Raw genomic sequence first — 13,525 nt, 5'->3', positions numbered from 1 at the left:
TGCGTCTCCTGCCCCTCTGTGCCTGTCCCCTCCCTGCCTTGCTGCCTCAGTGACCCGGAGGTTGCTTGGAGGAAAGAATGGATCGGGAACCAGCAGAGCCAACTTGCAAGCCCCCCCCCCCTCCTTGTTTTCTTTTCCTCTTTTTGGCTCCAGCGTGCAGTGGCTTTAGTCAAGAGCTCAGCAGGGGAAGGAAGGAAGGATGGGAGGGAGGGAGGGAGGGGCTTCGGGACTTTCTCTTCCTCCTAGCTAGCTTTTTTCAGACCACAGAGGAGGGCAGAGCCACTCAGCCTTGGTCTCCCGCTGGGGAGAACCTACCGGCAGGGCCTCCTTCCTCAGATGCTTTCTGCCGGAGGTCAGGGTCAGGCTGCCTGCCCCTCTCTTCCCAGAAATGCAAAGGGAGGCTCGGCACAGGCTGCAAAGTCGAGGGAAGTGTTTCGCCCTTGGCTGCTCGGGGTTGGCTGCCTCGCAGGTCCCCGTCCCGTCCCCCCCCCCACGACCATCCACTGAGATCATGGCAGTCCAGGCTGCGTCTGCTTCTCTGAAGGTGCCCCCGGGAAGACTTGGCAGTGCCAGAGGGGCTGCTTTGCCTCCTGACCCCTCCCCATCTCTACCCCATGGCCGAACAGGGCCCGGCAGCATCCGCTCAGAGGACAGCTGGAAAGACCCTACTTGGCAGTGCCAGAGGGGCTGCTTTGCCTCCTGACCCCTCCCCATCCCTACCCCATGGCCGAACAGGGCCCGGCAGCACCCGCTCAGAGGACAGCTGGAAAGACCCTCTCCCGCCGAGAAGCAGCCCTGCCCTGAGAGAGGGTCTCTGGGAACGCCTTGGCTGCTTCTCAGAGCTGGGCAAGGGGGGGGCCCTCTTGGAGAAGCCGCTCAGTTGGACAGGAGTGGAAGGGGGGGTTGCTCACACGCAGCCACTCGCAGGGCAGACCCTCCAGTCAGGCTCCATGGTCTTGGAAGGTGTTTTATTAGCAGACCGGCCCAGATAACCACCTGGTGCCATCCTTACAAGGCCCTCTTGATCCTGGGATGGAGCGGAGGGACCGCAGGGGGGCAGGCAGGTCAGGAATCGTCAGGAAAGGCTCAAGCAGCCGCGGGGGTTGGCGACGTCACCGGCGCTGTGCGGTACTTCTCAATCACCTCTTTCAGCCCCTTGGAGAAATGAAGGTCGGCCCCAATTGTGAGGTAGCCCTGGAAGGGGGGGGAAGAAGAGAGAGAAGAGGCCGTTGAGGGGGCAATGCGGGGGGCTCACCTTGGGTCCGGCTGCCCCCAAGGGGAACTCGGCCTCCTGGGTGGGAGGTGGCTGTACCGTCCTGACAGGCGACGGCCCACCTACCATGTGGTTGGTGACCACTTCCCTCGTGAAGTCCATGCCTTCTGGGAGTGGGATCTGGACCCCTTTCCTGGTCATATCTGCAAGCAGGGCAAAGGGTTTGAGCCGAAGAGAAAAAGGGCTAAGGCAGCGACACACACGCACACAGCCCTCGCATCAGACACCTAGGCGAAGAAGCCCTTGCAGGCAGGAATCACCGGGGGGGGGGGGGGCCTCCCATGGCCCTGCTCTTACCGTTAATGATGGGCATGATGGCCAGCTGCAGGAGGGTCTTCAGGGGGCCTTGCAGGGGGATCAGCTAGAAAAGGGGGAGGGGAGAAAGAATGAACAAAGGGAGGGGGGAAACAAGTCCAGGAAGCAGCTGCTGAAGATCCATCTGGCTTGGGGAGGGTGTGCTGCTCCGGCCAGCAGCTGGCGATTCAGGGTCTCGGGCAGAACGGACCCTTCTGAAGAGGCTGGACTGCAGGGCCTCCTAAGCAGCAGCCCACACAAGACAAGCCGTGCCCGCTCCTTGCCTTCTCCCCACGGTTTGCGGGGGGGGGGGTTGTCCAGAGCCTCTGGTATTGACCCCTGAAGCAGCAGGGGTGGGCTAGGCGACCCTCCAAACCCCTCCCGACCCTGCCTTTCCCCAGCCGACACTTACTGCCAGAGATTCCAGGGCTGACTGGTTGGAGTAGATCCGGAACCTAAACAAGAGGGCGGGTGGAGAAGTGAACGGCCAGGCCAGGCCAAGAGTCCCCCCCCCACCCACCCCTCCTCCTTCTCCTCCTCCCTGGGGCACCTTCTCAAGTCCATCTGCATCTGCAGAGCTTTCTCCCGCAGCATCACCTTCGCGCTCATCCGCGCTTCCTGCAAGAAAACGCCAGGGGTTTGGTCAGGGGGTCACTGAGGTCCTCCCACGGCTGCTGCTCTGGAAGGGGATGCACCCTGCCCCCCCATGCCCCCCCACACTTCTGTCCCATCTCTCAGGAGAGCCAGGAGCAAGGCTGTGACACCCCCTTCCTTCCTTCCCTCCCCACCCAGTCCAGGGGAAACGAACCTTGGCAGCAGGGGGAGGGATATCCGTGGGGGGGGGAGGCAGGCAGACGCCTGCTGGGCTCACCATCGTCATGCTGGAGAGGGGGACGGGGGGTTGCCCCGGGGGGGCCAAGAAGATGTCCAGGAGGGCCGTGACCAAGACGGATGTGCCGGAGCTTTTGATGCTGCAGCGCGGAGGGGCCGACACCTGGAGCTTGAGCATCAGGGGCGCATCCATCGCCGAGGGGCTCTGGGTGCAAAAGGGGTGAGAAGGTGGGGGTGGGGAGGGGAGAGGGAGCGCTCCCCAGCCCCGTGGGATAAGAAAGCCACTGGCCAAGCCCTCTTGTGTTTCCCTAACCGTTAAGAAGCTGAATCCCCCCCGGCAGGACTCCTCTTTTGACTTTTGAAAGAGGGGGTGTTAAAGGCCTTGGTTCCTGACGGGTGGCTTCTTGCCCCCTTAGATTGCATGACTCGGGGGGGGGGACTGCCCTGGCCAGGTTCGTTAGGGTGGCCTGCTGCGAGACCCGCCGGGGGCAGCAGCCAGAAAGCCCCGGGAGAGCCACCCGTTGCCCAGCCTCGGTTTAGGACGCGCATGGCAGCATGCAGGCCTTACTGGGTCAGAACTGGGGGAGGAGGGCTTTGGCCCAGGGCGTCGGATCCCACACAGGTGGGGGAGGCTTACTCATAGCACCCGACTTCTTCCCTCCCAGAGTCCCCTCCAGGCCTACCATGTTGAGGCGAGAGACCAGCCCAAGCCAAGGCTCGTCCGCGCCACCTTACTCACCATCATGACAATGCTCCCAAAGAACGACGCTCTAAGCAAAACCTCCAGATCTTTGGGCACCTGGAACAGGAGCCTCGGATCAGAACCAGGAGGCACCGGGGGGGGGCACGGCCCTGGTCTAGGCCAGTAGCCCCAGCCGTAACGCGAAGCCGATGCCCCGACCCACCTGGGCACCAGCAATCTCCATGCTCAGCACGCCTGCTCGGTAGTAGGCAAATAGGGCGGAATCAAAAAAGTACTCGGAGACCGCCATGTACACCATGCGCTCCGTCTCCTTGATGAGGGGCTCCGGCGCTTCGTTGGGTAGCGTCACGTTCTTGCCTCGCAATGGGAAGAACATGCCCTGCGGGAGGGGAGGAATAGCCCCCAGTCAAACACAGTTGCAGAGTCCCTCCTCCAAGCCCCCCCCCTCGCCCCACCGTGGCCCCAATGGACACTGCTGAGAAGGACCGCTTGCAGGCCATGAGCCGAGGGGGTCTTGCTTCCCCTTACCTTGCTCCCCGATTCTGCACCTCCACCAGGGAGCAGGTGCCGGGCTTTCCCTCAATGGGAATCAAAACGATGACCCTTCCTTCCTGCTCCCACCTGAGCATGCATGATGCACAGGGCCAAGTAGCAGGGATCATGTCGGTGGGGATCTTGGCTGATCCCCTGAACTGCGAGCAGAACATGCCGCCAGGGATGGGGGCGGACAGGGAGCTACCTCGGGTTGTCTCAGAGGAGGCTGCCCCGGGCAGCAAAACGAGACCCAGCTCGTGTTTTAAAGCTCTTGCAAGGAAAGCAGGCAGTGGTTTTGCTGGTGCCCCTTGGCCTCCTCCTGCTGCTGCTGCTATGGCTGCATGCCCTCCCGTCGGTTCCGACTCACAGTGACCCTGGCAGGGTTTCCAAGGTGCATGAGATGCTTAAGGAATAGATTCCCATGGCCAGGCAGATATTTGAACCCGGGTCTCCCAAGTCCTGTCTGCTTCCTCTTTCAGGCTCCCATTGCCGCAACGTCCTTGCTCACCAGCCACCCCACCCCCCACCCTCAGCAAGTACCTTGAAGTCCAGGTCCAGGGTGTCGGAAGTGACCAGGGGATCCTTCAGCAGGGAATAGTCTATCCCGATGTGATCATCAACTGGGTTGTGTACTGCAACATCCGAAGCCATGATGGGTGAGGAGAGAGGAGGGAGAAAGAGCCGTTGATGCCTTGGGCTTGGCCTCTGTTCCCCCAAGGGCCCCCCCTTGCCTGCCTCCCTTAACGTGGCACCGAGGAGTCGTCCCGCTCTGCTCCCGGCCACCCACCTGGCACCGTGTCCAACACGGAGTTGAGCAGCACCAGCCCAGCGTGGTTCAGTACAGGGCAGATCTGGAAGCCAAGAGAGGTGGTGAAAGGGGGGGGCACAAAAGGACCCTTATGCCCCCCCCAACCATTCCATGCTTGGTCCACCAAGTCAGAGTGGCTGGGGGGGGGGGGGCACAGAGGATCCAAGAGTCCTTCCTCCAAATGCCAGGCAAGAGAGGGTTGGCAAAAGCCGCCAGCTCAGCTCCTTCCCAGAGACCTTCGATGGCTACAGCCCCACCACCTCCCTGCCCCCCAGGGGCTGCCAGGAACAACCATGTGCTTTGGGGGGGGGAGTGCGCAGCCATGCGAGGGAAGGAGGGTCCTGAGACAATTCTTCTGGTGCTTGGCCTCCATCAGACAGACCAAGAACAGCTGGCGGAGAGATGCAGGGCCTGGGTCCCCCCCCCCCCAACGCCACCCCAAATTTCACAACAGGTTGTACTAATGATAAGGAACATGGAGATGCGGGGGGGGGGGGGCAGAGCAGAGATGTTGCCTTTCCACCTGGCAGCTCTGGACGGTGATCTTGACAGGGAGGTCCCGTTTCTTCGGTTCCTGAGATGCAGGAACTCTTGGGGTGGGGTGGGGGGAGAGAGATGGGTCTCTTCCCCCCCACACACACACACTGTGGGCTCTTTTGGGCCTCACCTGTTGATTGAGGAGGAAGCGCATCCCGGTGGTGATAAAAGTGGCCAGGAATTCATACACTTTTCTGGGGTGGGATGAGAAACAGAAAGAGCATAAAATGGTGTGCTCAACCCTTGTGCCCCTCCCCCCGACCTCCAAGGAAAAGGTATGAATCTATTTATTTATTTTTATTTAAAATATTTTAATCCTGCCTTTCTCCTTACAAAGGAAGAAAGTCTGTGCTTGTCTGAAACAGGCCCTGCTTTCCCTCTCATTGCCTCCAAGCGGGAGCCAGCTAGCAAGTCACCCTGCATCACATCCTGTGTGCCCCCTGCCTCTGCCCCCCCCCCCCGCTCAATCCATTCCCTCTACAGAATTTGGGGAAATGCCTCCTTAGGGATTACTGGCTGGAGGATTCTGGGAGTCGTCTTATGGGGAAACTTTCCAAGCTCTGATCCCGGAGAGGTCAGCAGGTCAGGACTTGGTCCTCGTGAGTTGTGAGGAGGCATCTCGGCCAAAGGAACAAGACAGAGGCAGGAGTTCCTGGGGGCTGGGGGGGGTCCTAAGCAAGAGCCTCCACCCAAGAAGCGCAGAGAGAACGGGGGCAGCAGGGCCCCGGGAGGGGGTACCTGAGGGTCCCGCTGAATCCCGCATGCATGCGGGTGATGGAGGCGTTGCAGCTGCTGTTGGAGATCTTGAGGCGCCCAGTGCTATCCCTCGAGAGCTCCAGCGCTGTGTGAATGTGGACGCCCTCGGCGGAGGTGTTGATGGAGCCAATGTCATAGCTGGGGGGGTGGGGTGGGAAGAGAGAGCACCGGGTTAGAGGAAGCCAGGAGGAGGGAGAGCCCCCTCCCCCAGATCCAGGCAGTTGGAAAAGGGGATGGAGCTGCGCAGGGGAGACGCCAGCGGCAAGTCCGACCTGCAAGGGAGGGCGCAAGTTATGGGTTCTGCCACCGTTCAGGGACCTCGGCTTGGCCGCCTTCCGTGGGGGCTCCAGGATGCAAGGTCAGCAGCTGGAGGGAGGGCCTTGCAAGGAGGGGAGGCCACGCCAGGCCACACCACAGCATGCCACTCACAAAAACCAATACAGGAGCTGGCGCCGGAAGCGCAAAGTGATGGAGCCGTTCTGGACGCTGAAGGCCAGATGCTGCTTGGGCTGGAAACGCAGGTCAGAGGATGCGAGATGCAGGTGGGTCACCCTCACGCTGTGGATCAAGAAAGGGAGGGGAAATCAGGGTCGGCAGCTGCCTGCCTGCCTGCCCGCTCCCAGCGACCCCGATGGGCCACCAACGATTGACTGGGGCTGCCCTTTGCTCTCCTCCCCCCCCCCGAATCCCCCTTCTCCTGTGGCAAGTCTTTGGGCTCCAGTCTTTGCCCAGCTCCATACCAGCACCTTCCGGATTGGCCCTCCTATGGGACGGGTCACTGCCCCTCTCCCACAAGAGCCAGATCCCTCCCAAAGACCAGTGGGGGGGGGACCAGCTCTTCCAGTCAGTCCTCACCCCACCCTGACCCCCTTCTAAGCCAAGTGCATCATGGCGTGGGTCTGGCAGGGGGGAGCCCAGGGTCCCCCTCTGCCTCTCCCCAGATGTCTCAGGCCCTCCACGCCACAACCCAGAGCAGCAAAGCACCCCCCCCCGTGGTGCCCATCTAGTCCTTCAGCAGCACAGCTGGTCAGAGGGCCAGCCCTAAACTTCCTGTTTGGGGGGGACAGGCTGGAGGCTCACTATGGGGGGGGGGAGATCACGACTCATGGACATCCTGCTTCCAGGGGTGGGAAGCATCCAGCCCACGGATGGCCTGTGCCCCACAGCGGCTGAATTGAGGAAAAATGGAAACCCAGTTGTGTGCGGAATGTCCTGTGGTCCTCTGCCAGCGGCAGAATGCCCACGAGTGTCCTTTTTTAGACGCTGGGGGGGCAGCAATGACCTCTTTTGAGGATCCCAGGGCACCTCTGGGAGGTTGCCCGGCCAGCCTGTCCCCCGCTGGACGACTCACTTGCTGATGTTGTAGTGGAAGTGGCCCTCTTTGCCGTGCAGGTCGGGGATGGTGATGTGCTCCAGTTCTTGTTCCACGAAGCGCAGGCCCTCCTGCTTCACTGCAAGACCCAGAGTGGCCTCAGAGCCCAAAGCCCCCTCACCCCCCCCCGTCACCAAGCTGCTTCTACTGTCCCCCCCCCCAATACCCACACACCCACACACTCTCTGGTGGGTTAGTCAGGCTAGAGCATAGCCCCCAGCCGAACCAGGAGGAGGACCGCCCAGCACCCACGCACACACCCACCGCTAGCACCATCTTCCCCCCTCTCCTTCCAACAGGGAGGGGCCACGGGGACCCCCCCCAGGGCACGTCTCTCCCCCGCCCCGCCTCCTCACCCAGCTCCAGGCCCTTGGCCGTGATGCGGATCTTGCACCCTGGCGTGACCGCGGCGGCAGCGTCTGTTCCCAGGCAGGCGGGGAGGAGGAAGAGGAAGAAGAAGCAGCTGCAGGGAGCCATGGCGAGTCGGGTCCTGAAAGGGGAGGAGAGCAGTCGGCCCTCGGCCAGCAGCAGCGATCCCAAGCGGGGCTCCAGAGGGAGAGACCGCGCAGGGGCGGCTCGCGCATTCCGCCCGGAGGCTGCTGAGCGCTCGGAGCCCCCTGCGCCCCGCTCTCTGCGTTCGGAGATGCCGCGATCCTAAGAGCTGGCGGTGCTCAGGGTTCTAGAGGATCTCTCTGGCCTGGGCCCAACCTCCGAAGTTCTCGGGTCGCTCCCGCCGGCAGCGGCAAGGCGGGCGGTCCCCTGGGCGGCGGCAGAGGGAGGCCCGTCGCCCGCAGCCCCCACAGGACGCCCCCCCCTCCGGCTTCCCCAGACCGCTCGGCGCTCGGCGGCCCGGCCGACTGGGGGACCCCCAAGAGTCGCCCTGCGGAAGAGCCACGTTGCCTGGCTCGGGGTCGGGGTGCGGACCAGCGCCAGGAAGCCCGAGGACCGGGACCGCCCGAGGGGCGCCGCCGGCCCGCCTTCCCTCCGAGGGGTCTCCGTCCCCGCCTCTCGCTCCATCGCCCCGCCGACCTCAGCCCCGGTCCCTCGCCGGGCTGCGGAGGAGAAGGAGCCCTTCCGGGCTGCGCCGGCGGGGACTAGGAGCCCGGCTCGGGGAAGGCTCCCGCTCTCTGCCCGCCTCGGGGATGCGCGGGGGCGCCCGCCGCCAGCCGGGCTCCCTTGAGCCCGCGCACCGTCCATGCGCCCGGCGCCTCGGAAGGCTCCCCCCCCCCCACCGCCCCGGGCGTCCAAGGCAGGTCCGGGCCGGCTGCGCTCCCTCCTCGGCTGCCGGAGAGAAGGCAGGCCGGGGCCACCGCGCCGGGTCCCCCGCGGTGGGCGCCGCCGGCGCGACGGGGGCTGCCGCCGTCTGGATCGGAGCAAGGCGAGGCGGGCCGCGGAGCCTCCTGCCGGCGGCTGCCCGCCTCTCCCCCGGGCGGCAGCTGCACGTGAAGCCGGCTTCCCGGGGCAACCGGCGCCGTTCCTCTCCGCCTCGGTGCTCTCGCTGGCTGAGGGGGAGCCGCGCAAGCAACGACGGAGCGGGCAGGAGGGCGCCGGCGAGAGGCGACAACCGGGGGTCTGGAGGCCTCCGGCAGACGAGCGGAGGGAAGGAGACCGGAGGGCAGGCGGGAGGCCCCAGTCCACCCCCCCTTGCTATCGCCAGGCGGCGGCGGGAGATGCTGCCCCCGCCCCTGCCTTCCCCTCCCCCAGCAGCCCCCCCTTCCTCGGGTCCCCCTCTCCTAACCCCCCGCCACTTGCCGGCGCTTCGGCGGCGTTTGGTCCGGCTTCTCCTCGCCCGGCGGCCCTGCCCTCCTCCTTTATACTCGCCCCCCTCCGCCCGCCCGCCTCGGCAGAGGAGGGACTGCAGGCAGGCAGGCTTGCCATCCGGCGGGGCAGGCGGGCGCGGTGCGGCGCCGCTCGGGTCGAGCTCTGCCGGGTGGGGCCGGGCGTTTGCCCGCCCCGTCGGGGTCTGTTCCCGGAGCGTCATTCTGAGGGCAGGGGTGGCCATTGGACCGTCCGGGAGAGGCGGTTCTCTCGCACACGCACCGAGCTCCAAAGCAGCCGGGGAGGGGCCTGGGAGGGTGCCTGAGCACCCCGCCACGGCGACGGAGAAGTGGGACGGCGCGCCAACTGGCCGGGGCTCTCGGGCTCTCCGTCTGTCCTCCCGGCGGCCGGCCCTCTCGGGACAGGGAGGCTGCGGGCTTGCGCCGGGATGCCCGACGGGGAGCCGCTTTGGCCCGCTCTCCCACCCTGGCTACAGCCCTGGCCGCTTAGAGAGCCAAGGAGCCGCGCGAGGGCGGGTAGGGCGGGCAGGGGTCCCCTGGGCCGGCTCCCAGCACCCTTCGCCGACCTGGCCCGCGCTGAGCGTGCCCGAGAGGGTCCAGAAAGGGCCTCCGCGGGCGTCCTCCAGCCCCTTCCTGCTCCTGAGTAGCATGGCCCTTCCTCCCCCCCCCCCCTTTTCATCCGTCGCTTCTGAGGCACCAGCCATTCGGGCTTCCCTTGGCAGGAAAAAAAAACTGTGCCAAGGAAGGCCCAGATCATTTTGGCACGCGGGAGAGGGAGGATGCAGTCCCCACCAAGGGACCCCTCCCCGTCCTCACGCCTCACTGCCACGACCCCCAGGTGGGGCTTCCCTGGGCAAGATCCCCACCCGGGAGCCCAGTCACAGGGCGCAAAGAGGAACGGATCCTCAGCCTGTTCTGAGGCGCCCAGGCCGTGTGGACCCCAGGATGGGCAGCCTATGGGCTCAGCTGGTGGTCGCCGAGCACCAGATAAAGCCCTCTTGGGAAAAGGAGAAGCAGCTGTGGGCGGATGCGTGCGGGCCCCCCCCCAAGCCAGGCATTTCCTGTTGCCGGTGGTCCCTGGAGAAGGGCTGCTTGGGAAGGAGAAGCCTTCTGGGAGAACCCTCCAGCCCCATGGATCTCCTCTGTGAGTGAGGGGCATCTTCCCTGAGCTTTCTGTCGACCCACCGCTTCTCTCTTCTTCAGCGGGAAGGGCCCCTCTCTCTCTCTCTCTCTCTCCCCCCCCCTTCTCCCTCCTTGGACTCTTTTCTTTCTCTCTGTGCAGCTCCCGCTTCCTCCTCCTCCGCCCTGCTGCGTTTGCTTTCCTTGCAGATGGGTGAAAGAGAGAGTCGGTTCCATGGCAGGATGGCTTTTCTTTTTCACGCTTGGCATGAAAAACACTTTTCAAGTCTGCAAGTGAAGAAAAGAAAATGCATGCCAGTGGTGTCTCCCGGAGAGAGCTGGGGAGTTCCAACCCGTGGGTGGTCCAAGACGCCGAGCCTGTTGCGGCAAAAGAAGAGCGACACTCCCCACCCCAGCCGTTCCCCCCCCCCCTGGCAAGCGAGCAAGAAGGATAAAGGTGAAGAAGACGGGCATTTCGCTCTTCCTGCAGGTGGCTTCCAGGCCTCTGCCATAAGGGTAGCCATCGGCCATGGGAGGGCCTACCCAATTCTAGCGTGACATCCCCACCCACCCTCTGCCCCTCTTGGATTGGACTAACGACCCTGCCCCAAATGTGGCACATTTCTGGGCACCAAGCAGGCATGCTCCACAAGGTTCAGTCTCCTTATTAATTGTCTCAGCAGCTTAGATACTCACCTTGCAGTGGGATCAGAAAAGGGCTGAGATATCTAAAGATCAATAGATGTATAGATCTTTTTCCTTGTCAGTGTTCTTAATGTTTTAAAAGCTGCCTGTGGCTGATCTGTGATCCTAGGAGAAATATGTTTCCTTGTTTGCTTGCTTGAAAAGGGATCCAGCGTGTTCTGTTTGCACAAAGACAGTGGCCACGATGCACTCCTGAGCATCCAGCAGATTGGTGGCAACCTCTTGCTTCCATGTGTCATAGGTGTCCATGGTGGGACATACAGGAACCCCCCCACACACACACAATTCTAAATTCTGTATTATTTTCCATGTGCCATGCTAGATGCTGTTGTTTAGTGTAGTAAGTCACAAATAGAGTAGGCCCACTGAATTGGGGTGGGGGAGTGGGCTGGTGAATAAACTCTTCCGTAAGTCCCATGGATTCAAGGGGCCTACTCTACTTTTGACTTACCACGCTAAGCAACAGGATTTCACCCGCTGCATTGTATCAGGCTGCACAAGGCCTGTGAATCATCCGAACAGAGAGGTTTGCCCGCCCACCTTCCAAGGATTCCTGTGGACATTTCAGACATGTGGTCTGACTTCCGTGGCTCCTAAGCATGAAATCCTTCTGCTTCAAACCGTGGAGGAAGGTGGAGGGTCACGGGGTGCCTGGCAAGGCTCTAAGGTGCTGCAGGGCCCACCCGCCCGGAAGAGCGCTCGACTCTGGGCCACGCAGAAGCTTTCCGGACCCTCCTGGATCTGCCACTCGGAGGCCGTCGGTGTCTTTGGCCCTCCAGCCGGGGGGGGGATACAGACCAGTCCTCTGCAGGATTGGCCCCTTGCCCGTTGACCGCTTGCTAGGAGGCGACACAGAGGTGGTCCCTGGTCTCTCTGGCCGGCTGACCTGCCCACTGGCAGGAGGAGCAAAGCATCCCTGCTCGTGGACCCGGCTTTTGCCTCTCCGGACCTCCAGCTCTGTTCATCCCTTTCGTTTCTGCACGCACTCAGGTGCTTGCCCACACGGCACTGAAAATGAGGCTGGGGTCTTGGGGGCAACGTCTGGTATTGCATTCAGCCTCTTCTCCCCCTTTGTTTGCTCACTTTTCTCCAGGGAACGCTACACAGTTACACAGTCACACAGAGACACACAGACAGACACACACACACACACACACACACGGGCCCAGGTTCACCCAGAGGGCCTCATGGCGCCTCCCCCCCCCTCCCGTGGTCTCTCCGGTCCTGCCCTTTGGCCGCATCCCTTGGTCAGGCTCCTCACGGCAGCTGCACGTCTGACCCAGTGGGAGGCGTCTTCTCTGTTGGGGAGAGAGTGGCTGCTGGACGACAGACTGGAGTTCAAGGAGAAGTGGGGCCCCTGTGACCCACAGAATGTGTGGGATGTCATGAGACCTTTGGAGCCTGAGCAACCACCTCCGCTGTTGCGTCCACAAGGAGATCCACAAACCTCCTGAACAACCCAGCAAGACTGGCAAGGATGACCTGGAACTCACTACCGGTGCAGCCACGTGGAGTTCCAGGCACCCAGCAATAGCCGCACCGCCCTGAGCTCTTTCTCTGCCTCCTACCCATCAGGACCCCTTTCGTTTCTGGCTTGCACCAAGGATTCCAGCAGGCCTCCCCTCCCCACCCCACCCCAAGCCCCTGGCTTTGCAGCAGGAGACAGGGACAGAAAACAGCAGCAGCCGCCCAGCACCTCCCGCTGAGCTGCAGGTCCCGCTTGGCACTGCACCTGCTTTGAGGAAGGGCAAGGAGGGTGCTGTGTTTCCTGCACAGGCTGGGGGCTTCTTCTCGGGAGGAAGTTCTATTGAAATGGCTTCATCAGCACAGCTTCCTCCAGGAAGCTTTTTCATGTCACCTCCTGAGGGAAGAGGCAATTTTCTGCACGTCTCCACCAAGCTACACAGCCAGGTCCCGCCCCCTTGGGCCTGCCCATCAGTGTGTCTCACTCCAAGGCGGCCTCCTTCAGGGTGGGGGCGGGGGGGTTTGCTCCTGGGATGCTTTGCAGAGGTGGCCGAGGTTAACAGGCCTAGAAAGAAAAGCAGGCAAAATCCTCCCTCCATTGGACTAAATAAATCTCTGGAAACCTCTGCAAGGGTGAAAACCTTGGAGTTGCACAGAACTCTACTCCAGGGGCAGGCACTTGGGGCAGACCCCTTGCGCCTCCTCTCTTATCCTCTGAGCAGTGGCACATTTTCCATGCTTGGCCAGGTGTTCGCCCGGTGAGATTCACTGGCACAAAGACAGAAGAAGGGATGCTGCTTGGAGAGAAAATGGATTGAATGAAGTTTAATGCCAGCCCTGAAGGTGATGGTGGCGCTATGTCATATGTAATTGTATTTTATTGTGTGTGTTTTTCTGTGTTGATGTTGTGTAATTTAATAAAAAAAAGAAGATGAAGAAGGGACGCTGCAACACAGGCTTTGCTAGAAGGATGATATTCCACCTCAAGGTTCTGTTTTGACCCCCATATCTGGACCAGAGGGCTCTGCTGGGAAAGAGGAAGGAACAAGATCCGCAGGTATCTTTCCATCTGCAGCACCATCCCAATCCCACAGGAGTCTGAGGAGACGGGGGGGGGGCGGCGGCGGCAGGGGAACCGGACCTCATTTAGACACTTCCAGGTCTCTTGGTCACAGTTTCCTTCCTTCCTTCCTTCCTTCCTTCCTTCCTTCCTTCCTTCCTTCCTTCCTTCCTTCCTTCCTTCCTTCCTTCCTTCCTTCCTTCCTTCCTTCCTTCCTGCCTGCCTGCCTGCCTGCCTGCCTGCCTGCCTGCCTGCCTGCCTGCCTGCCCTCCCTCCCTCCACACCCACAAC

General features: G+C 62.3%; 1 protein-coding gene across 2 annotated transcripts; it reads right to left on the bottom strand.

The window, feature by feature from the left end:
* Positions 1-951: 951 nt before the first annotated feature.
* On the bottom strand, positions 952-9,000 carry PLTP (phospholipid transfer protein). 2 transcript variants are annotated; one of them, XM_072996561.2, is made up of 16 exons: positions 8,861-9,000; positions 7,465-7,598; positions 7,088-7,187; positions 6,166-6,294; positions 5,719-5,874; positions 5,111-5,174; positions 4,423-4,486; positions 4,176-4,267; positions 3,304-3,480; positions 3,138-3,197; positions 2,439-2,603; positions 2,118-2,185; positions 1,980-2,022; positions 1,571-1,634; positions 1,340-1,416; positions 952-1,194 (listed from the first exon to the last, which is right to left on the bottom strand). In XM_072996561.2, the coding sequence occupies exons 2-16, from the start codon at positions 7,583-7,585 to the stop codon at positions 1,087-1,089; spliced, it is 1,488 nt and encodes a 495-aa protein (XP_072852662.2). In that variant the 5' UTR covers positions 7,586-7,598; positions 8,861-9,000; the 3' UTR covers positions 952-1,086. The 2 variants fall into 2 exon arrangements, with proteins under 2 accessions (XP_072852662.2, XP_078249266.1); XM_078393140.1 differs by lacking the exon at positions 8,861-9,000 and having other exon boundaries at positions 7,465-7,761.
* Between the last annotated feature and the right edge of the window lie 4,525 nt (positions 9,001-13,525).

Source organism: Pogona vitticeps, chromosome 4 (genome assembly GCF_051106095.1).
Source record: "Pogona vitticeps strain Pit_001003342236 chromosome 4, PviZW2.1, whole genome shotgun sequence".
NCBI classification, from domain to species: Eukaryota; Metazoa; Chordata; class Lepidosauria; order Squamata; family Agamidae; genus Pogona; species Pogona vitticeps.
Note: the sequence above shows the minus strand (reverse complement) of the source record. Positions and strands in the feature narration are given on the sequence as shown.